This window comes from Phyllostomus discolor, chromosome 4, assembly GCF_004126475.2.
Source record: "Phyllostomus discolor isolate MPI-MPIP mPhyDis1 chromosome 4, mPhyDis1.pri.v3, whole genome shotgun sequence".
Lineage (NCBI taxonomy): Eukaryota > Metazoa > Chordata > Mammalia > Chiroptera > Phyllostomidae > Phyllostomus > Phyllostomus discolor.
Window position 1 is genome coordinate 61123645 of NC_040906.2, and position 24699 is coordinate 61148343.

A 24699-nucleotide genomic window follows, 5' to 3' on the forward strand; every position below is an offset into this window, starting at 1 on the left:
CAAGTTAACCAAAGAGTTGAAGGGAGAAAGTTCTTCACCCTTGACAATATCCAACTAATAAGTGCTTAAGGAATGACAAAATTATAAAAACTATAATTTCATAATCTCTAATAAAAATGGGTTGAGATAATACGAATAACTATTAAAACCATGGACATTTTAATTGTCAAGTCAGAGTGATATAATCTGAATTTTTTATCATTAACATCATTAAAAGTGAGACAACCAGCTCTGGCTGGTGTGGCATAGTTGGTTGGAATGTTGTCCAGTAGACCGAAAGGCAGCAATTTAGATTCCTGGTCAGGGCACATATCCAGGTTGTGGGTTCGATCCTCAGGTGCGTACAAGAAGGCAACCAATCTATGTTTCTGTCTCTCCCCACCCCACCTCCTCTCTCTCTAGGAGCAATGAGAAAATGTCCTCAGGCAAAGACAAAAGGAAAGTTAGACAACCAAACATTATGTGTCTTCTGATGTGATATAATACATATCACATCACCTATGTGTGTTTAATGCCACCTATGAAGTATTCTTTGCCAATAATTAAACCTCTAGAACTAACCATCACTGTATGTGACACCGCGAGGTTGTGAACAGCCATGTGGGAAATTCTGTAGGACAAGTGACTCCATTTCTTTAACAAATAAATAGCAATTTAAAAAGTGAATGTGTGGGGTGAACTCAAAGACACTTAAGAGATATATCAACCAAATTTAATATGTGGACACTGTTTCATCCTGATTTAAAGTAATGAACTACAAGAAGTGATTTTTAGATAATCAAAGAAAAATAAACAAGAACTGGGTATAAGCTGATCTTAATGAATTATTGTCAATTGTGTTAGATGTGATCATAATATTGTGTTTTTAAGAAGTTCTCATTTGTTGGAGATTGATATTAAAACAGTTGCAGGTGAAATGATACTGTTTGGGATTAGCTTCAAAATATTGAAGAAAAATAAAAATGTATGTGAGAAACATAAATGACAACATGTTAATAAATGTTGAAACTGGGAGTTAAGAACAAAGGGGTCGTTATTTTATTCTCCCTGCTTTTGTATGTTTGAAAATGATCATGGTTAAGATTAAAAGCTGAGTTTTGTTTTAATAATGTGTTAGTGTAAAATACAACAAACATACAAGAGTCTATGAACCACTTAAAGAAAAATATTGTAATAGATTCCTACATATCCACAGCCCAGTGCAAAACATGAAGCATCATCATCTCTACAACTCCCCTTCTGTCCCTTCCTGAACATCTACCTGCTCCTTCTTCTCCCTTAGAGATAACCACTATTCTGAATTTTGTATTGTAACCCCCTTATTTTTCTTTATAATTTCTTTTGCTACTAACGTGCCTATTCTTATACAACTTACTGTTATTTTCTATTTTTGAACTTTCCACAAATGGAATCATGCTTTAAGTTGACTTGCTTCCTCGACGTCAATTTTGAAATGATTCATGTTGATCATTTCGCTTTTAGCTGTAGTTTATTCATTCTCGCTGCTGCAAGTGTTCTATTGTATGCATATACCACAGACATTTTATCCATTCTACAGTTGATAGACATTTGAGTTATTTTCAATATATTATAAACAAACTTGTATGTTTCTCATGGTGCACATATAGAAAAAATTCTTTGAGGTATACACCTACAAGTAGAATTACTGTCATAGCATATAATGCAGATGAAATTGGGTAATGCCAAACTGTTTTCTAAACTGGTGATTGTACCAATTTATGCTTCCTCTAGCAAGCAATGTTTTTAAGATTTTTCTCTTTTACATCTTTACCTACTACTATTTTCAGAATGCTTAACTTTTGCCAGTTTGGTGAGTGTGAAATGGTATCTTATTATTTTAGTTTGCATTTCCTTTAACACTGCGAGCATCTTTTCATATGTTATAATGATACTTGTGCTTTCTCCTCTGTGAAATACACATGTTCATTCTTTTGCTCATATTCTAACAAGTTGTTTTTCCTTTTCTTATTGATTTCAAGGAGTCCTTTATATATTCTGTATGTTAACCTTTTGTAGTTATATAGATTACAAATAACTTTTTTGTGGCCTGCCTATTCATTTTTTAATAGAATTCTTTGATGAATCAGTGTTCTGAATTTTAATATAGCCAAATAGATCAATCTTGCATCCTTGGTCACCTTATTAAAGAAATCTTTTCCTACCTCAAGGCTATAAAGGTATTTCCCTATATGGTCTTCTAACAGCTTTATAGTTCTGTTTTTTACATCTAGGTCTTTAATTCACTTGAACTTTTTTCTTCTCCTTTTGTGAGGCAGGGCTCCAATTTCATTTTTTCCATATGAATAGCCAATTGACCCAGAATCATTTATTGAAAAGCTCATTCTTTCTCCACTGCTCTGCAATACCAACTCAGTCATAAATCAAGTGTCTACATAATTGTGGGTGTGCTTCTGGGCTCTCTGAAACAGGCTGAATTTTCATCAGCCAGGAAACAAGGAGAACAGTCTAAGTTTGGTAATTTCCCTTATCACCTCAAACCTAGAACTTCTGAGATTGCTCTTAAATTGTTCTCTTCCATCAGTCACTCCTCCAAACCATCACTCCTAGTCTGAGCACACAGTTAGTTTATGTCAGCCCTCTGCTTAAAAATATTAAAAGGTACCACAAAGAAACAATATAAATAACTATTTTAAATTCCCCAAGCTACACAGTTAACAGCTCCAACCTTCAGATTAACATTAACATCCATAGTGTCCATGATGTAGCAAATGCTCAGTAGATACAAGTGTCCTTATAGGATTTCACATAGGTTAACTTAAATTTTTTTAAGGGAACATGATTTGCCTTCTGCCATAACCAAAATGTATTCATATGCACTCATATTTAGTTTTGTCAAAATGTATAACCTAGGAATTTATCTAAATCATATAAAGATTGTAAATGTTTCAGTTCACTATTTCATTGTTTTAAAGTACCTTACTAAATCTATTTTGAAATGTAATAATATAAAAACGTTACTGTTTAACACAATCTCATGCATTCCATTTCAGTTTGATTTACCTTTGTGCTGTTAAGAAAACAGATTCCTGGAAGACCAAACAACAAAACAAAGTAATCAAGTTCCATTTAATAACAAATGCATTTTTCATTTCATTTTATTAGATGTGCAAGAACTCCAGTTTGGACGTGCTTTCTTACTCACCTGTTTGTAAATTTTGGTATTATCTCTTTTTGAACTAGAATATAAAAAGTCTTCTACAGGCAGCTTCAGGGACCAATTAACTCCATTAAATTTTATCCAGTTATGTAGTGAACTGAACCACTGCTGTCTGGGGCTGTCTAGAGCTGTGACAATTAGGAGATGGAAAGAGGCAGAAAAGAGAGAGATTGATTTTATATGTCACTGAAGCACACTGCAACAATATGCCAGCGTGACTTTCAAAATGGCCTTAAATATTCCAAACTCGGGGAGTTTCCTTGCTCCTGAGTGGGAGTTGACAGACTGTCTGACAGCATTAGAAAGAGGCAGGGAAAAGCTGATGTCTATATTGCGTTCTCTAGTAATGATAGTCTGCCTTTTAGCAGTATTTCCCCTTTAGAAGAATCTGTTTGTTGTGAGGGGTGTACGTGTCTGTGCGTGTGCCCCAGCTTTGCCTCCGCTTATGCAGAGGGCATAATTTCACCTCTTACACGTGGGAAAATCAACCCGAAGGACACTAACGCTCCCAAGGTCACATAGAAAATCAGCGTTGTGGCCTGGGGAGTGGGGATGGTTGAGTGGGGGTGAACAGAACTCAGGTTTCCCAACTCCAGCCTTGTGATATGGGCACTAAGTCATTTTTCCTTCCCTCGTTGGAAAAAAAAATCATTGGGCCGGGGGAAGTGAGAGATTAATCAGATTTCCTCCTCTTTCCCCTAACCTCCTCTCCCCCTTACGGAGATAAAAACTCATGAGAGCAGACGAGGTGTCCACTCTGCAATTCTTAAGCTGAGTCCCAAAAATCCACCTCCACCCCGACACAAAGCAATCCGAGCCCCCGGGTTTCTGCGTGTCCAACCGCTAGCCTGGGAGGTGAGGAGTGGTTTAAAACTCAGCCTTCACCTCCAGCGGGTCCCGGCTTCGCGGCGCCCAAGCCCCGCCTCCGTCCGCCCTTCCCCCACGGCCTCCGCACGCCAGCCCCTCTCCCCTCTCCTAGTCGGGCGCACCCACCCCAGATGCCGACTGGCACCGATCGCAGTCACCGCCGCTGTCGCCGTCGCACTTTCCACTTGTATTGATCACCTCCCAGCCCCGCTCAGCCTGCTCGCCGGAGCGGAGCTGCTAGCGCGCCAGCCCTTGGCAGCCCCGGAGCAGAAGGGCTCCAAGGAGGCAACTCCTCGGGAGCGCCCTGTCCGGGGTGCCCTCTGCGTTCTGCAGTGTCTTTTTCTCTACCTGGGAGGAGGAGGAGGAGGAGGAGGAGGAGGACGTCTTGACCGGATTGGGAGGTGGAGCAGCGGCAGCCACCGCCGCCGGAAAGGGAGAGGCAGGAGAGATCGAGACTTGGAAACCCGAAAGTGCCCGCGACCCTGCCCGGCAGGCTCCCTTCCAGCTTCATGGGCAAAGTGTGGAAACAGCAGATGTACCCTCAATACGCCACCTACTACTACCCCCAGTATCTTCAAGCGAAGGTAAGGGAGCGCGGGGGTTGGGGCTCGGGGGCGCGCGCGGCTCGGGCCCGGGAGGGGCGCGCGACCGACCCCCGCCTACCCCGACGGAGTTGCTGGAAGGTTGCTAACTATAGCGCCGGCCTGGGCTGAGCCGGGCGGCGCGGGGGCGGCGGCTGCAGGGGGAGCGGAGTGCGGAGATCGGGTTACAGAAAGCCGCGGGGGGAGAGACTAGACAGGAAAGAGCCGCCAGCCCCTTCCTGGCCCTGGAGGCGGGAGGGTCGCGGGGCTGAGCGGCGCCCCGAGCCGAACCCCTCGCTGAGCGTTGGCTGCTCGGATGCCGACGCCTGGGGCCCGCGTTAGGACCCGTTGGCGGCGCCGCTTTTCGACCCCTTCTCCTGGGCCCCGCCCTGCGAGCTGTAACTCTTGGGTTCCCTAGAGTGGCTTCGAGCCTCCCGCCCCTCGGGGACGCCCCTCAGCCTCCCGCGCGCGCGGTGTCTGGGGATTGGGGGGCGGAGAGGGGACGGGACCTTTTTCTCCCCGCCTGCCTGGGGCTCTAAGCGCCCGCCCCTTGCCTTGATCTTTGTGCGGTGTGGCACTTCACCTGGTTACTGATTTCTACTTTTACGCTGGTATTTTGGGTAGGAAAGTGGCCAAAGTTCACTCAGCGTTCATTGATGTCTCTTTTAATCGTCCCTGTAGCTTTTGCGAAGGAGGGACAATGGGCAGATTTCAGTGTAGAGAGAGAAGTGACTTTGTATTTAGTTTAGAAAAATACTACCTTCTGTGTTTACCACAGATCGATTTCCAATGGTGCTTTCTCAAAAGTGGCCTTGGCATACTCTTAGGTAACACAGCTGATGACATGTAGCAATGCAAATTGCGACTGGCTTTCTAGGGACCCTGGGTACTTGGTTAGTGGGCCTGTCTTATTTTTTCAAGAATTGGATGCCCCTGAACTCATTGAAAGCAAAAGAAAAACAAAACACGGGGTCCACAAAGAGTGAGTCTTTCACTGCTTTGGACGCTTCTTTGACAGTTTGCACCAGCCTCCCTCGACAATCAACATCTCCTATCAGGATTCCAGGCGCCCCTCTACATCACAAAAGAATCAAGTATGGATGCAGTGTCTGAACTTTATTTGGGAGGTTGTAATCGTGCCCTTCTTGCTGGCAGAGGGCATTTCTGGCCTGCTGCAAAGAATCTCTGATTCATCCTTGAGAAGCTTTTATTGCTTACAGTGTGTGTGGTCCATGTTATGCACCTACAACATAGTATTTGTCCAAAAAGGACACTTGTCAGCACAGAGACCAGACATTTCCTAGCCCTCAAGGGCCTCATTCTCACTCCCCTCAATTCTTATTTTACTTTGAGTCGCCTGAAAGCAGCGAGATGGTAGCAGCAAGGATATCCATTATTCAAGTCTGTGTGGTCCTTAAAAATTTGTTTTGCAAGGACTAGAGCGAAATGCCTGATTTTTGCGAGCTATATGTAAATATAAGTTCAAAGAAATTTTGAGGTGTAATCAATGCACTACTTTTTAGATATCATATATGTTTAATGCACTTGTTTAAATTATGCAGCACTGGCTAAAGGACAGCCTATTCAACACTTAACTATATAAATAATAAATACATACACTCAGGTGAAGAAAAAAGGCCGTGTTTCTACAGGCACATTCACCTTAGTAATTTTTATGTACCATTAAGTTAGAAACCAAGTACATAGCATTTAATATAGCTAATGCAGTGCCATTTGGCTCTTTTTGCCCCTTAAATAATTGAAGAGAGAGACAAACGGCAAGAGCCTGCTCTAGTAATTAGGGTCGGATCCCAGAAAGCTTTAGGGCCCATTTTCTGAAAGTGTACTTCCTGCATAAAGCATTTAATATTGATTTGTGTTACAGTAAATGACATTCTCAAAACATATCTTGTGGTTTCTATTATGAAATCTGAAATCCTATTACTCTGAATCTCTTTGTTTCCGGAGAAGGACATACATACTCACTTGACCTATATAACATGGTATTAAAGTTTGATAATTAAATCTAAATTCCCTATTGTAAAGTATCTTGATTGTCTCAAAAAAGGGGCATCTCCTAAAATGTAAAATGACTAGTTACAGATTCTAGACAAGCACAGTTGGGAACCCATAGGCCTTTTTACTCCCTTACGTATTTGTTGGTATCATGGTAGTGTGAGTCATTTTAAAAAATAGATACTTCTTTTGATTTTTAGTTGAAAAACAAGTGTTGCCTAATCTACCTAAAGAGTTAATAAACTCAGAATCTGTTGTCTGCTGTGATGATCCTTGTCTGTGTGTGCGTGCGTTTTCGCCTTCCCGAAGTATGGGATAGAAAACAACATTGTGTTTAAAGTACAGTGATGTATTCACTAGTCAGAGTTGCTTTGAAACTTCTGTCTGAAAGCGGTATCAAAAACTGAGGAATGACATGGTCATTTACAAGCGATTTTTGACTTAAACTTGTGATCAAGAGATGGATGTGATTGTTTTATGCCGAGGAAGAATAAGTGGATGGGATTTCTTCCCATCAGAAGGAGTAGATACCAATTAACATGGCTCTTCAAAATGAGTTTTCTTACTATAGTTTTGTAAAAGCTAACATTTGCCAAATTATTTTTCTTGTATTAATCATTCAATCAGAGTCTGTTTTAGAAAATGTATTTAGTACTTTTTCCCCATAAAAACATATTGGTCACTTGTATATTTTGTTAGCAACAAAAAATATACAGAGCTGTATTATAGCATGTGACCATATTGGTATGTTTTGCTTTTTGAAAGAAAGATAAAATTATCAGAGAAATGAATGCAGCTGCATTAAACACTAAGTAAACTTGAGGAGCTGTGGAAGGGCAGCACAAGGGTGGAAATGAAGGAAATTGTGAAATTTTCATAATACCTTAGTTTGGAACAACATAGGTTTCAAGTCATCTGATTTTACATGCTTGTTGGGTTTTTTGTACCTCTGTCAGACTGGCCTTACCGCAGCAAATTCTCTTTATCACCTGACACATTCAGTCTAAGATGTGGTTTGATATAGCTTCGTGTGTATAAGCATACATTGTTCTAAAGGATTTTCTGAATTTTATAAAATGACTTATGTTAGATTATGAAAAATTAAATTTGGTATCCACTTTGAAGCTGTACAGAGATTATTCAGTGTATTTTTTGCTGAAGATGTGTTACACAGTTTCAAACAATGGCTATATTAATTTCACTTATTGAGGAAGCCACCCTTCAATTGTGGTCTGTTTATTTCAAAGATACTACAACTCACCTAATGGCCATTGCTTGTATGCAAATATTTATGAGAATTGAAATACTCTTTCTTTGGAAGAAAGGGAAGTACAAAATGTACTTTATGTGATTACCTAATTTTTGTGCCAGCTGAAAACAATTTGACAAGTTTGTGATCTTTGTTTATAATTATCAACATATTTCTGTAAAATATATCATAATGAAAGCTTTACTTTTAAGTTTTATGTATACAACAGTATTGTTTTTCTATACGAAAGAAATGCTTGTTTCTAAACAAAAGTTTGTTTTAAAGCTATTTTTGTGTAAGTGTATGCCAAGAACTGAGCATGTATACTTGAACTGAGATTCAAAATCTGGAAAATAATGAGTGATATACTTTCGGATTCTGTTAATGAAAGATACTAGAACAAAACAGTTTTCGTGAATTGAATTTCTGGGTGCATTAAAATTTTGCTAAAATCCTTAACTTTACTTAGTTGTAGCCAAATGAATATTGCGTCAGTCTGTTTCTCCAGGAATTAGGGGTCAGGATTTGATACACAGAACTACTGAGCCTTTTAAGGTGAATTGGAGGTAGGGAAGCATGATATTAAGACTTGGAGTATTTTGTGTATTAAGAAGTAACCACATTTATGAGGTGAATAAAGTTTGCTTAAATACAGTAATGCAATGTTTTACATAATGAATACTCATTATTTTACCTGGGTGAGTGGGGTATTGTGGCTATCTGGGAGTGGTGTAGGAAGAATGAAGGTCATGGAAATGTTAAGATGAAGATGCATTATGATGCAGTATTTTAGCACCTGTCCCCTTGGATAGCTATTTCTTTGGAATTTTCCATAATGAGTATTATTTTTATATGTGGGGAGCAAAATTTTAAGCTGCTAGAAGACAACAGGAAGAGGTACTCATTAGAGGTAAGTGAAAAGAAGTAGGAAAGTATTTAATCATTTAGTATCAGTATAAGTAAACCTACCTTACAGGTTTGGTTTGACAGTCGTGGCTTTGAATTAAATTCAGATATGGGTGACTTTCATGTAATACACTTTTAAGAAAAAAAATTTAACATTACTGATTTGTTGCTCAGACTTTGTATTTTGCTTACTGGTTTATTGAAACTATAAAATTACCCCAGCATACTTAATGAGTACAGAAATTTTGAGTTATGGGTCTTATAGCTAAAAACAAAGGGATCTTTTTTTCCTTTTCTTTTTACTCAGGAGGGAGTTGCCAGAAAAGAAAAAAAATTTCCTATATCTGCTTAGTCAGTAAAATTCATGCAAGGAAACTCTAGAATGAAAGGGTAAGGGCTTAGTAGAAATGATAGGGACACTCAATATTGTTCATTCTTTTTAAAGATGAGGAGTTTCTTGTTTAGTTTGTTTTTTAGTGGATGCTCAGTTCACAAAAGTTTGTTTTCCCCAAGTATGAACTTGCTGTTCCACTGTTAGCCACTCTTCAAAGGGTATCAACACCTCCCTAGTTTTTTGCTTGATTCGCAAAATAGTAGGTGCTAAATAAATGCTTGTTGGTGACTATTCCTGTTAAGAATAAATACCTGCAAATTTTTCTGGACCAGCAAGAAAATCGTAGACCAAAATCTACAAATATAATCAGCCTAATTTTCTAATGAAATCTTAATATAGATTTATGTTTTGATTTATTTGTTCTATAATACAAACTTTCAAATGTTTTTTGAATGGAGTAAGATCCCTAAAATGAATCACATATCAGTTGGTCAGTGCTTTATTTATGGAATCAAAAGTGCCTCTCTGTGCAATTTTTATTAAAAAATAAGGTGTTGGAGAAGAAATCTCATAGCGTTCGATTGAGGGGAGGAAATGTTATGATGAATTGGTGACTCAGTCTGTCTTTACCTTCTCTCACTGGCCCCAACCAACACAATCCAAACTTTTCCTGCTTAATTTTTAAGAAAATCCTCCTTTTTTCCAGGGTATTTCAGAATTGGTAAGGAAAAAAAAGGAAAAAGAACAAAAAAACATTTATTTAGTGGATAATAAATAAAATACAAACTGTCACAGAGGTGTTCAAAATTATAGGTATCTCTCAGTTTCTGACTGTTGCACAACCCTGAACATGACATTCAGCCATCTAGCTTTTTATCGCATTCACTGGGATGTCATAGGAATGAGCGGGGACACGCTAAGTTGCTCTTAAGTGGAAGTGTCTTGTTCAGTGATGTAGCTTATTCTAAAGAAAATGTAATAATGATATGTCAGTGATTTAAATGCAGTGCTCTAATATTCAGTATAAAATCAAACCACAGAGCATTCAGCATTGAACATTGGGCTTGGGGATTTTATGCAGAATGGATTGTGCTGTTCATTTTAATAAACAAATAGTAAAATCTGGTGGAACTTGGCTGTGCTTCCTAAGAGACCACACTTGTATGACAGCAGACGTTTACCAGTAGTTTGGTCAGATGATACTCAGCAAAATGTCTTCTTAGAAGCGCATGTGCAAACACACATGCAGATTGGAGTACACAGGCAATTCCACAACAGAAACTAAACATTTCTTAATCAGGTCCATACAAGGGGAAAAGTGTAAAGGAGATGCTGACAGCTAAGCCAAGAACAGACTGACCATGTCTCCGAGAACTGAATTCCTGATTTTTGCTTAGTGCATCTAGTCTCAACAGAAGTATATGAGTATTTTAATTTTTCAAACAAACACTAGAAAATAAGTGTGTCACAGAACTTGAGAGAAAGACACAAAAAGGGGAGGGCAAAAGTCAACCTCCTAGATATTTTAGAGGAGAAAATGCATAAAAACTGAACATTGCCCTTCTCCATACATTGTCGTTTGGCTAATTGTTAAGTGAATGCATTTGTCATTTTAGAGGATGGAGAGCAGCCTTCTGGATGATGAATGTGAAAACCTGGATTCTAAAACAATTTAGACGCTCATATGAATAGTTAACTTGCTTATAAATCTGGTACTGTTAGCATACAGTTCAGTGTCTGGTGGATGATTTCCTATGTTGGCTGTAACATCTGTATTCTGGAATTAGGTTAAGTTTTAAGCTGGTAGCTTGTTGGAAAATTGCAGAGGCTCATGGAGGGCTAAAGTACTAATCGACTGTGTATTTTCTGAGTGACCCCAGAGCACCATTCTCTGCACTTGACATTGGGAAAGGTTAGGGAGTGCAGTATCTGGTCCCTGCTCTTCAGCATCTCACCAACTATCAGGGAATACACAATAGATAAAATACAAAAAATAAGCAAAGGATATTTACAAAAATGGTACACCAAAGGGTCTGAGTGACAGAGAAAGCACTAAAGTCTATATGTGGGATTAAAAACAGCACCATGTGTTTTGTGAGAAAAAAGTAAAGTGCTAGCTAATTAAAACTACCATAAACCTGAAAATTTTAGAAAGAAGTTGGGCTTTAGATTAATGAATGAAATTTTTTAAAGTTGATAATCCACAATGTTTGGAATTTTTTCTGCTTTGTAATCCTCTTATGAGTACTTAGACTTTTAAAGAATAACATTTTTAGTGTTTTCTGTGAACTCCTTCCCTTCAGATTTTCATATTCAATTAACTTATTTTACATTATTATTTTTCCAGTTTTATGGTTATATATGTGCACAGCCAACCTATTAGGGTTGTGAAAAAGTCTGAAACTATAATCCTTAAATGATGACATAATGCTTATACAGAAATGTTACTTTTGTAGTTTTAAACCATTTGAAGTGATGTTTATTTCTTTTAATTTGTTAGCCTTCCTCATGGCAAAGGGGGAAAACTAAGTTTGGAGTTTTGTTATGCTGCTAATGAGATCACTGTGTTCCTGCAGTCTACACATTAACAAGGCATGTAAGTGAGCTGGTGTTTCATCAGAAAATCACAACCTTGTATTATTTCTGATCTTTTGTGGATATAGTTATTTGTTCCCTTTATTTGGTCGTTATCTCACTTTAATTCTTTTAAAATAAACTGTTACTCACCTCTGCAAAGGGAGTGCGGTGCTTTAGGAGTCTGGTTGTCCTGTCTGGCCTCTGTGTGGGACCTGGAACCCATCCCTCTGGCTGCTCATGGAAACACGTGTTCTCGGGCTGTCAGGGCCCAGATAGAGTGGCTTCAGGGGAAGGTTTTGTGTTGCAAAACCAGACCATGTCTTAGATGTCCAAAGTATTTTTTACTGATCTTGAATGAAACATGCATCATCTTCCCAGCTCTGCAAGTACGTGTGCCCCCATTTTACATGATACCAGTCTGGGTGTTTTGATAAGTTGAAAAGTGCAATGATTAGGCAGAATTGGGTATATCGTGGCGTAGTGTACTCTTAAATTTCTAGGGGGGGATCAAAGTTGCCAAAATGAATTTTAGATAATAAATTTATATTAATCTTATACTCAATTCTTCAAATGATGCTTTATTTTGTTCCATGTTCCATACTTTTGAAACCTGTTGAATTGAGAGTTGCCATTGGAATTATATTTCTGCTATTGGGGAACCTCTAAACACTTTCTTACCTGTAAAATAACAATGAAATATTTTCTTTTTTTTTAAAGATTTCATTTATTTATTTTTAGAGAGGGAAGGGAGGGAGAAAGAGAGAGAGAGAGAGAAACATCAATGTGCGGTTGCTGAGGGCCATGGCCTGCAACCCAGGCATGTGCCCTGACTGGGAATCAAACCTGCGATGCTTTGGTTCGCAGCCTGAGCTCAATCCACTGAGCTTTGCCAGCCAGGGCGACAGTGAAATATTTTCACAGTTTAGGAAATAAAGTCTCATAAGTTTTTGTTTAGAAGGAAAAGTAAATCTCATTAGAAATTTGTAATTCTATCAGCTTTACCTTGTCTTCTCAACAGCAGTTTGGATTTTTCAACAATAAGCTTTTGACAAATGCAAACATTTATAAAAAGAAAAATTTGCCAGTTTTTATTTTCTAGTCATTAACTGCCATACTCCTCATACTCCTAAGAACCTGGCTACCTCCCACAAAGCATAGCTTTGATTAATTTCATTGTTTTAAAAATGGAAGTCTTTTTAAAAAGGTTCCTAAATCAGTCTCTTTGTAGAATTCATTCCACTTGATCACTTGCATACTTCCATTAAACAACAGCAACAACAACACAGAAAGATTTGGCTATCAGAGAGACTGCTGGAGCAAAAGCAGCACCGATGGTATTTTTCTGGGGCTTTTTGTGATTTGTTTGATGATTGGATTTACCTTACTTTACAAGTGGGTTGTGTTTCCAACAGGTTTTATTCCCAAAAGTTCACTTGTCAGTTATTTAGAACTTAAAAACTCATTTCCTATATTTCACATAGAGGGACCTGCAAAGTGGGAGCGGGTGGGGATAGAGTCCCTGAGATTGGGCAGTCCCTTTCCCCTCACTCCTGCCTTCTTCTCCCTGCTCCCCCACTCGGACTTGCAACTTTTCTCCTGCACACTGAGAATCATGCCACTCTGGACTGACTTTGCAAGAGCATGTGCCCTGCGTGGATCTACCAGGGTGATGCCATGTATAAGCACTTGCACTGTATTTGTCTGAATCAGGGACCAAGTGTGCCTGGCTTAATTTTGCTAAAGAAATCTTTACTACCTCCTAATGCTACAGATTATGATTAAAAATTTCCCAGCTACAATTGCCTCTTTGAATTTGATTTTCTTTCTGATTCTTTATTCAATATTATATGGAAATTTAAAGTAAAATTTTATCTGTTAATGTTCATGCGGGTTAAAGAAATGTTAAAGAAGTGCAGACATGATGTAATACTTTGAACAAAAGAGAACATGATTAGCATAATAGAAGGTATTTTGATGATAAATGTATACGCTGAGATTGGAATATAACTATGACAGTGAAATGGTAAGATGTTTACAATTTTTCTTTACCCATGCTTAAATATTTCACAAAACTATTCTTTATCTAAAAATAATCAAAGTATTGTGTTTTCTTAATTTGTAAAAGACCAAAAAAGATGTTTCTTGGAAATAGTTCCTCAGATTTTAATTTTAATAGCAAAAATCTTAAGTATTAATTTTGACTTTTTAAAAAACTGATTTTGTCTTCATATATAAATAGGGTGTAAAATGATGGTGGGTGCTATCTGGTGTTCTTTACTACCCACCCCTCGGTCTCTATCACGAAATTCAGATTTGTGTTTCAGCAGCACAGGATGTTCTTCAGTGCACATCCTTTGAGCCTTCAGAATTTGATTTGACTCTGAGGTCTGATGAGAGCATGTTCAGATAAGTGCATTGTGATAGTAATCTGCGTCTGGGCCCTAATGAACATCTGCTTTCTAGGGCGCCACCGCAGCACCTTTCTTTGTTTCCTTTTCCTTTGCCTTTTTGATTTAAATCTTGTTTAAACCCTGTAAATGGGGATGTTTTTCAGTATGCAAATATCCTATCTCCCTTTTTAGGAACCGCCCCCCCCCAGATATTTTAAATACGAATGCATTGGGAATTTAAAAGCAGTCTGCAGGAAGCAAGTCCAGGGTCACAGTTCTACTACTGATAACTCAGGCATATTGTACTAAAATCACCGAGTTAAGATCGTGTAGTTGGAACTACCTGTCCAATTTAATGAAATTCAACAAACACTGAGCAGGCATCGTATTAGGCCTTGGAAAGTGCAAATATGTGAATAAGACATGATTTATACCATCATGGAGCACAATGGAGTAATTTTTTTTTTCTTGTTTCTTTGTTAAACATTTTTTGGGGGGTAGAACATACATGCATAGTACAGTGCACAAATTTTAAATGAATGGATGTTCTCATGTAACGGCCACCCAGGTTACTATAGCATTTCCAGCACCGGCAGACACTGTGGTGCTCCTTCCCAGTTTGTGCTCCCTGAAAATAACCATTCGTCTTCCATCTTTGTAGATTGGTTTTGCCTATTCTTGTTGCTCATAAAAATGAAATCCTATAGTATCCTTTTGTGTCTGGCCTCTTTAGTGCATCGGTTTGGTTTGATTCATCTGTGTTGTTATGTGGAGCACATAACATGTTCTTTTTTTGATGCTTTGTAGTATTCTGTCTTGGAATAGACCATGATTAATTTCTCTGCCCTACTATTAATGGGTACTTGGATTATTTTTGGCCAGTTGCTATAATTATTTGTGTGCATATCATTTGGTTAACATGCGCACTGACTTGTAAGGGAGGAACTGGTAGGTTTTGGAATTGGTATTGATATGTCTCATGTTCAGCTTTGGATGATATTGCCAGATATCACCAGGCAAAGCATGAGAAATCTAATTGCCGTACAAATCACTTTTGTCAGTCCTTCTAAGTTTAGTCCATCTGGTAGGTGGTATCTTGTTATGATTTTAATTTATATTTTCCTGATGATTAATGATGTTGAGCACTTTTTCATGTATTTATTGGCCAAATGGCTATCTTCTTTTGTGAAGTGCCTTTCAAGTTTTTTGGTCACTTTTTAAAAATAACAGATATATTGCCTGTAATTCACATAACTTACAACTTAACCTTTTGCTCACTTTTTATATTGGATTTTTCTTTTTATTGGTTTATAGGTTTTAAAATATAGTCTGGATATAAATTCTTCATCAGATATATGATTCAGCATATCTTCTCCTAATTTCCAGTTTTTCCTTTTACTATCTGATTAGTGTCTTAATGAACAGAAGTTCTTAATTTTAATGAAATCCAATTTACCAATCTTTTATGATTATTGCTTTTTGTGTGTGTTTAAGAAGACTTTGCTTACTATGAGGTCATGAAGATATATTCCTATATTTTCTCCAGAAGATATATTTTACCTTTCATGTTCAGGTCTGCAGTGCATTTCTAATTAATTTTTGTTCTTGGTGTGGATGGGGTTGAGTTTGTGGTTGTCTTTTTCCCCTCCATATGAATATCTAATTGATCCAGCACCATTTATTGTAAAGACATTTTCATTTTCTCCTTTGAATTTCAGTGTTGCCTTTGTTGTAAATCAGGTGACAACATGTATGTTTTTCTTTCCCTGGACTCTTGGTTTTGTTCCATATGTATCTTTGTGTCAGTACGACATGGTCTGAATTTTAAATGTATATTTCTCAAAGTGATCTGAACTATTCTTGATCCTTTGTAGTTATATATAAATCTTAGAATCATTTTGTCAATTTCCATAAAACTGATACAGTTATTATTGGAATGGCATTAAATCTGTATATCAATTTTGGGAGAATCGATATCATCCAAACTGTAAGTATATCTCTTCTTATTTATTTATGAACTTACCACTTTTAAGTAATTCATAGCAAAACATGGAAAATTGCCCTGGCTGTTGTAGCTCAGTGGATTGAGCGTGGGCTGCAAACCAAAGGGTCACAGGTTCGATTCCCAGTCAGGGCACATGCCTGGGTTGCAGGCCAGGTCCACAGTGGGGGCCATGCAAGAGGCAACCACACATTGATGTTTCTCTCTCTCTCTCCCTCCCTCCCTTCCCCTCTAAAAATAAATAAATAAAATCTTGAAAAAAAGAGGTAACTCTAGTTTAAAAAAATTTTAAAAAAACATGGAAAATTGTTTTAAGTGCTTATTTCTTAAATACATCCAATAGTTGCTTCAAGATCTGTAGTATGATAATTGGCATAGATTCTGTTAAGAAAATTCTTTCAAGGAGAGAAAAACTATATTTATTATCAGAAATCAAAATTAATTTTGGAAAGTAGCTTACCAACTGAAACTTGCTATTTAAGAACGATGGCATTCTTTTCGTTTTTTTTTAAATGCATCCCAAAATATGGCTGATTCTCCTTTCGTACTCTTTATTCTCCTTTTGAGGCTTTGTTTATTTGATGCTGTGACTTCTCATCACCCTGTCTTACATAGTTATAAACATAATAATAAATTAAAAATTAGTTGTATTTGGAAAATTTTCTGATGCCCCTGGTGATTTTTTTCAATGTGCCCTGGATGTTGTGAAATGAAGACTGGGAATGGTGCTTAGATACAGACTTTGAAGCAAAAGAACATGCAGCTCTGTGGGCTTCAGCTTCTTCAAACTTTTCCTTAGGTGTTCTGAAAATCATAGAGATACATTTCATGCTTTAAGGTTTTGAGGCTTTGATTATTGCCATATTCAGCTAGCCAAAAACAACTACATAGAACTTTCAAAGCTTATTAGTTCTGGCTAGGTTAGCCTAGGCTGAGTAGGAGGTTGAATAGACAACTTCTGAAGTTCTTTCAAGTCTAAATTTTAGGATTCTGGGAATTTATAACATCCAAGAATCACAGAATGTTAGAACTGGAAGGAACTTTAAGATAATCTGGTTCAAGCTACTCAGTTTACAGATGTGGAAAGCTACCCAAAGTGAAAAAAAGAAAGTAGAGCTCCAAAGAGACAGAGATTTGCGGGGAGTGGCAGGAGGGCCAGAGATCGGGAGGGTGGAGGCCTGACCTCACATAATTACTCAATACAGTGGCCTGCAAAGGGAGAAAGGAGAAGGGAGGCCACATACAGCTTCAGCAGTCATTCCAGGAAATTTATCACGAAGTTGGACTGGTGCGTAACAGGGGCCAGCTGGTGTCTGTGAAGGAATCAGCAGTGGTCACTCTGTTTGAGGTCACCCCAGCAGGTAGAGCTGGCCAGACATCTGCAGTTACTTCCATGATTGTGGCTACTTCTTCTTTTCCAGAACTGTTCAGAGCTGATTCTGCTTTGTTCTAATGTTTCTAACTTTGCAGATTTTGGGGAGCCTGCAGTGGGGCCCAGCTCATCCTCCATGGCTTCTAGCCTGTTCATGGCCTTGTTCTCCTTCTGGATTCTTCCTTTACCACATTCTTAAGGGTCTTTTTTTTTTATATAGCCCTGGGTCTGGAGCCAAAACCCTCTCACTTTTTTAGCATGCCTGGAGCTTCCCCCCGCCATCAGGCTAGACTCCAGACAGCTTCATCCATGCTAACTTTCTTCATCCTGCCATCGCCATCCGCTGTAACCTGTTTGGTCACCTCCCCACCCTAATCCAGAGAGTCTCTGACTAAAGCCCTTTTTTATTTGTTGAAGCCACCCCCTCATTCACCACTCTGATGAGAACCACCTTCCTCCTAATGCCAGGCACTCCACACTTGTCTCTAGTGTCTCTTGTTTTTTCATGAGACATTTGAACATAGTTGACAGCCTTTGGTACTCTTCCTACGATCACACTTCAGGACCTGTTTTAGTCGGTTATTATGTGGAGAGCCTTGGAAAAACAAGATGCCCAGTATGTGGCATCAAGAGCCCACGTGTCACTTGGACATAGCTTTTCTCTGATGTTGTTTGGATCATATACTCATTAAGTGCACTGAAAATACCATACCTGGCTAAGTGCTATGCACTGTGGAAATCAAATACAGGAGAAATTGGGATATATTAAGCAAGTTAAAGAGAATGATTTTTCCACAGTTTACAAAGCGATTCACCCGTGAAAATGCCTCCTTAGTTCTATTACATGTTTTGAATGTCCCTAAGACTTTGAGAGAAAGTATAATTTAAAGTTAAGTCATCGGGAACCGTGGCTTATTGAAAATTAATTAGATATTAAGAAAAACAGTTTGTGAAATAATTTCTTAAGTCAGTTGGAAAGAATTACCGAATTTTTCAGACCATAAGACTCACCTAGGTTTTAGAGGAGGAAAATAGGGGAAAAAACTTTGAAGCAAAAAATGTGGTTAAATATTTAGTAACATAAATAAGATAACATTTCACCAATATAAACATAAACAGAACTCGACAGCAGCATTAACAACCATTATTCCTTCCAAATGGAGGTGTGTCTTATAGTCTGAAAAATACGGTAGTTTATTTTGTTACATTTGATTTACACCCAACTTCTTAGGAATGCGTGATGGAGTAAAGGTGCAATTGTAGCTAGCTTTGTTTGTCTGTTTTTTTTTTCTCACTGTTTGAAGAATCCTTTGCACTGATTGGTTCGGCCCTTTCCTCCTGGTTTTTCCTCCTGTGACTGTGTGTAACCATAACTGTGAACTTTGGAAGTGGTGGGCTGCACAGAAGGAAATGACAGAAAGGGCTGTGGGTGACTGAAAGTGTTAGGGCAGCTATGTTATCTGTAAGGAAACCAAGTTGTTTGTGGCCCATTATTAGTTGACAAGTGTCATAGTCAGTGTTTCCCGTGTGGTGGTATGGTTAAAGACTGGGGAGTGGCGTTCTTTTTAGACGTTTTAAGGTACCATTTTACAGAACAATTGATTACTTGGGCTGGAGTGTTCTCTCAGGTGGGATCCAGTGAATAATCTTGAACAACTGATGATCCAAAACCTTTCGCTGTTAATGTTTGTGTGTAAATTGCTTTCCCAAAACACAGCAGGAGCCTTGTATTTGGATTTCTTTTACTTAATATTCAACAGTGAAAGGTGGGCTTGCTTGATGCCTTAGAAGTCATATATGTTGTTCATTTAAGTTAAAAAGGTATGTATTCAACCAGAGTGACATAAAGTCTAAAAGGAAAGTTAGGGTTTAAATAAGCACATGAGTAATTATTATCCTAAGAAACAGAGGGAATTGTCTTTGTGGTCCAAGTTTACTTCCTATACTACAGTTTCTGGTTTTAGAACCTTTCATCTAACTTTCTCAACATGTTATGAAGATTTTGAGCATAGTTTGCCCACATTTTTGAAAATACACAGGCAAATTGAGGGAGATATATCAAATTCTGTGTTGGTTATATGCCCCTTCTTAGGCAGCTTGTAAATTCTCGGTTTTAGGATGCTTAAAAAAAGGAGGCATGAGAGTTTACTAATTTGATTTTTCCTTTTCTTATTATATTTAAACTTCTGTGTCATTTCATCCAGGAGTGTCCAACCTGTGGTCCACAGGCCACATGTAGCCCAGGATGACTGTGAATGCAGCCCAACACAAAATTGTAAATTTACTTAAAACATAAGATTTTTTTTGTGATTATGTGTTGCAATGTATTTAATGTGTGGCCCGAGACAACTCTTCTTTCTTCCATTGTGGCACTGAGAAGAGTTGGACCAAAAGGTTCAACCAAAAATGGTTGGACACCCCTGACCATACTGTATAATAAATTTACATTATAATCTAATATAACTTAACCTGTTGGGGGAAAAGACTGAAAAAGTCAGAAGATAGCAGAAAAAAAGCATGCATGCAGTTATATGTATGTTTAGTAACAATTTAATGTAGTATTTTGATAACATTAATTTGTGTACTTATGGTCTCCTTTATAAGAATATAAGATTCTTAGAAATGTATTTTGTTCATTTTCACACCCATTGTATTCTTTTGCACATAGTAGGTACTTAACAAGTGTGTGTTAAATTGGATTCATATTCATATCTTTTGTTTTCTAACATGATAAACAGAAATATGAAGCCAGAATTATTGAGGAATGAAGTGCTTCTTCTTAAAATATACACATGATTAGGATAAAAATGGGCTAAATTACCTAAATAATTCTCTCACTCTCTGGCTTTACGTTTAGACTCTTAGTTCATGCCTAGCAGGCTATTAGTACTCTTGGGCTAGTTTGTCATTGTCATATAAGCCTTTTATGTAGTACAAAAACAAAATTTTCAGTGACCAATTTAAGTTAAATACAGTGAACATAATGCACATGGAAATGGGATGCCCATTAAAATGAACGTTTCTACTCTGTTAGCATAACTTTTTGAATATCATCTGGTTGGGGCATTAATACTGAAGAGCAATTAACTTTATTTTTAAAAGGGCTGTATTTCTAAGAACTATGTTTCTTCAGATTAGCTGGAGGTCTTTAAGGGCCCAGAACTGTATCTGAAAGGATAAGTCAGGGTTCAGACAGAAAACATATGGCATACTTAAACTTGGTATTTAGGGAATGTTTAATAAACAAGAATATTTGCAAAAGTGTTGGCAGGTTTTAAGGAGACCAAAAAGGGATAACAACACTCTGAGGCCAGCAGAAGGTGGGCACCTTCACTGAGCAGGGTCTAGAGCCAGGGGTGGGAACAGTGTCGAGAGCCTACAAGGGTGTAACCTGCTTTGTGAAGATGGCTGCCTGCCTGAGAGGAGCCATGACCTTCATCTGAGGTGCAAGGCCAACCCATGCTGAGCAGACATCCCTGACTTTCCTCTTACCTTGGGCTGTCCTGCCAGTGCCTCCAATTGGAACCTGTAGGAATTTGGAGGGAGGAGGATCCCTTTGATGCAAGGCATTATGGGTCAGCCTCCCAGGGCACAGAATAGGATGGAGAAAGAAGGTAGACAGTGAAACAAAAGTATGGGGATCAGTAAATATTGGTTGAATAAATGCACAGCTGCTTACTACTTTTCTTAATGGATAATTTTGTGTCTTTTAATTAACAGTGCTACTTACTGCCTTTTAAAAATTCTGCATTATTACTTGAATGAATTAATTAGTATATAATGAATGCCTACTATATGCAAAGGATTTTGCCAGACCTGTTGTTATTGATAGTAGATAACTTTCTAAGAAAATTTGGTGGTACTGGAGTTGCAACCCCTTTTATGTAATACATAGATACTGAAAATAACCAATCAAGTGTTGACATTAAGTACTTGGAGGTGATATAAAGTAACCTAAAAGCACTTCATTTCAAGTAAATTTGGGAGCTTGGTCTTTAAAGCAATACTATAGTGCAACTCTGTCCGGTAGAACTTTCTGAGGTGATGAAAATGTTTTATATCCTTGGTCTGATGTGGCCACCAGCCCCAGGGGGGCTTATAACACTTGAAATTTGTCCAGTGCAGCTGGGCAACTGAATTAAAAATTTTTAGCTACGTGTGGCCAGTGGCTGTCCTATTGGACAGTGCAGCTGTAGAGAATATATTAAGTAAATATATGCTCCCTGATTTGATTTTTGTATGAAGTCCTTTTGAAGTAAGAAATTAGATCTTGGATTTTCAGATTTTCAGATTGCTAATCTCCATATATAGGAACAATGCAAATACTGGTGACCAAAATGTAAAGTGAAAAGAAATCAAAAGCAACTAAGATGAAGCAGGTCTTAAGGCTTGGCTAATAAAAGCAAAGGAAAAGATACAGGAACCCTTTTATGTTATACAATTATATGCTTTACAAATGTAGTTATATTTATTTAGAGAGGGTTGTAAATATTTAAAAACAGATTATTGTGTCCAGGTTTCTCATCATTAAAAAGTCCACTTCAATTAAAAACATTTATTTCTATGATGTAATTTTTCTGGATATTTGATCCTCCATTATCATACTAGCTTCTTTTGTACATAAGCAGTTGGTTATAAAGAATGAAGATAGGAAATCTAATGTACACAGCTAGACAAAAATACTATGATATATTAAAGGCATATATATTTTTAAGACTTTGATTTTAGTGGGTTTGTTTTATATTTTTTATTTTCTTAGTTTTGTTGCATAAATGTATATATTATATACAAAGGGGGCCCCCCAAAATGAAATTTATTTATACAAATTGTGTACTTATTATATATTTAAACGTCAGTCACCTTTACTCTATTTTTGATGCAATACACCTATTGAGACATTTTTCCCACTGCTCAAAACAGTTTTTGATCTCGATTTTGATGCCTTTTAGTGCTCCTGATGTTTTCTGTTTCACCTCTTCCACGTCAGCAAAACATTTCACTTTGAGGACATTTTTCATCGGGGGAACCAAGATATGCCACTTGGGGCAACATTGGGTGAATAGGGAGGGTGGGGTATAGGGGTCGTGCTGTTTTTGGTCAGAAACTGCTGAACCCTCAGTTCGGTGTGGGCAGGTGTGCTTGTGAATTAGCCATCATGAAATGGGCAAACACACTGAAAGAGTCTTCAAAAAAAATTCACTGAAGCCAAATGCAGCCTCTCACAACAATGCCAGCGGGTACACTGATACAGATGGGTTCCTAGAACACTCAGCTGGCCGGGGGAGCCTGTACTATAAGAGCCCCGCCCTCCAGAAGGTAATTCTGATTGTTGGGGTCCCTTCTTGTATATTCAGCTTTATGATAAAAGCTGAGTTCTGTTGGCTGTTTTCATAACATCTTCTCTTCTTTTTAGCTTGTCTTCAGAAATCTGTGTTAAGGTCAGAATCTGAAAAAATGATCACTTGGAATTCATAATTATTCCATAAGGACAGAGTATCACATCATAAATATGACATATTACCTATAATGCAACTGAAAATACTTTGGGGGGCAGTAAGTTCACAAGTATTTATTTTCTGATTATTCTTATTGTACTGAAGTCTACCTTTTACCTACCTTTTTCACATTACACTTTATTTTGATCTGTATTTAATAGGACATAATTACATAGGAGACTGCCTTTTAAAGTAACAAGTTCTAAGTTCATTATGGCAAATTTAAAATAGTTCCTGATGTAAGAACTCAAGCATGTTTTTATTTTGTATATTATGGTAATATATACAAAACATAAAATTTACTGTTTCAAATATTTTTAAGTGGAAATTTTTGTGGCCATAAATACATTCATATTGATAAACCACTCATGAACGTTTTCTAATTCTTAATATTAAGAGGTGATGTTTCCAGTTTTGTGGAATTTTTTGCCTCTTCCAAGAAGAGGAACAAAATCCTCCATAAAAATCTTATTCGTATCAGTAAAGAAAATATCTGCTAATATCCTGTCAAATGGCATTTTAAAGTGATGGTAAATTAGCAAAGTTATTGTGAGTTTGTTCATCAACACACAAACTGAACTTGTTGAATGAAAATGGCACTTTCAATATGAAGATGCAATCATTTTCCTTCTTTGCCTTTCGCTTTTGAAGAACTTTGTCAAAAACTCTGCTATAGCTATAGGACGATGATAAGGTGTAACGAAGGAAGGTTATGGTGGTTGTGTGTGGGATACTCCATGCTTCATAACTAAGTCACCTTCCTTCAATATATTTTTCAAGTTTGTATAATTATATCCAGACTTAAGCTTTCTTTCTTTTGTTCATTTGAGTTCTTAAGATGATATTAACACAACAATGGAATTTTAAGTAGCTTTCATATGTGATAAAGCACATAATTAACTCTTAGGTTTGTGAAAATATAAAAATTAAAACTAGCTTTCTTCCATGACACAGCTTCCTCCTACTTATCTGTTCTCATAGTAACCAGGTAACACCAATAAAACCAATGGGCATCAAAAAAGTTCTCACATAATTTGTGTTGCAAACTCATAGAATCTTTAAAAAGTAATCTTATTTGGGTAGAGGAAGAAAAGATTCAAGTAATGGAAGAGAAGTGAAACTTTATTTGAATATAGAGAGTTGAAGGGGTGGAGGTCTGTATTGCTGAGAAAAGCATTTTCAGAGCAGACTGTTGTGGTATTTTATACCAATTATGTGCAGCTATTGCTTTGAATAAATTTTGTCATCCTGCTGAGATTTCCTTTTTACAAATCCTGGAGCAATTATAAGTTGGAAGTCTGGAATGTATAAACAATGTCCTTTGAACAGTAAATGAGCCTCGTTCTTATAAAATTCAAGGGTTGCAATGTACTACCTTTTATTCTGTGGTTCTCTGCCTTTCCTTCCTCGATCATTGCACAGAAACTAGTATCTACTTCGTGTGTACAAAAACATGAATTACTGCTTTAAAATAATTATTTCCATCAAATTAACAAAATCTTTCTGTTGCTATCACATTGTAGTCAGTATTCTTAATATGTGTTTGGAATAGCTATTGATTACATGTTTCTGCATTTCCAACCTTAACACAAGAGACTACCTTTGTCTATAGACATGGAAATGAAACACTGCACCAAGTCAGTGTTCACGGGGAAAGAAATGACACCTTTAGAACATAACATTAGACCGAGTTCCCAAATGTCAACTTGTT

At 37.6% G+C, this 24699-nt stretch overlaps 1 protein-coding gene across 6 annotated transcripts in view; it reads left to right on the plus strand.

Moving 5' to 3' along the window:
- Positions 1-4322: 4322 nt before the first annotated feature.
- RBMS1 (RNA binding motif single stranded interacting protein 1) overlaps positions 4323-24699 on the plus strand; it is a 205847-nt gene continuing 185470 nt past the window's right edge. For all 6 annotated transcript variants that reach the window (XM_028510725.2, XM_028510728.2, XM_028510729.2 and 3 more), the window contains exon 1: positions 4323-4650. In XM_028510725.2, coding sequence (XP_028366526.1) covers positions 4576-4650 — 75 coding nt within the window. In that variant the 5' untranslated portion in view covers positions 4323-4575. The remainder of the gene's footprint in view (positions 4651-24699) is intronic.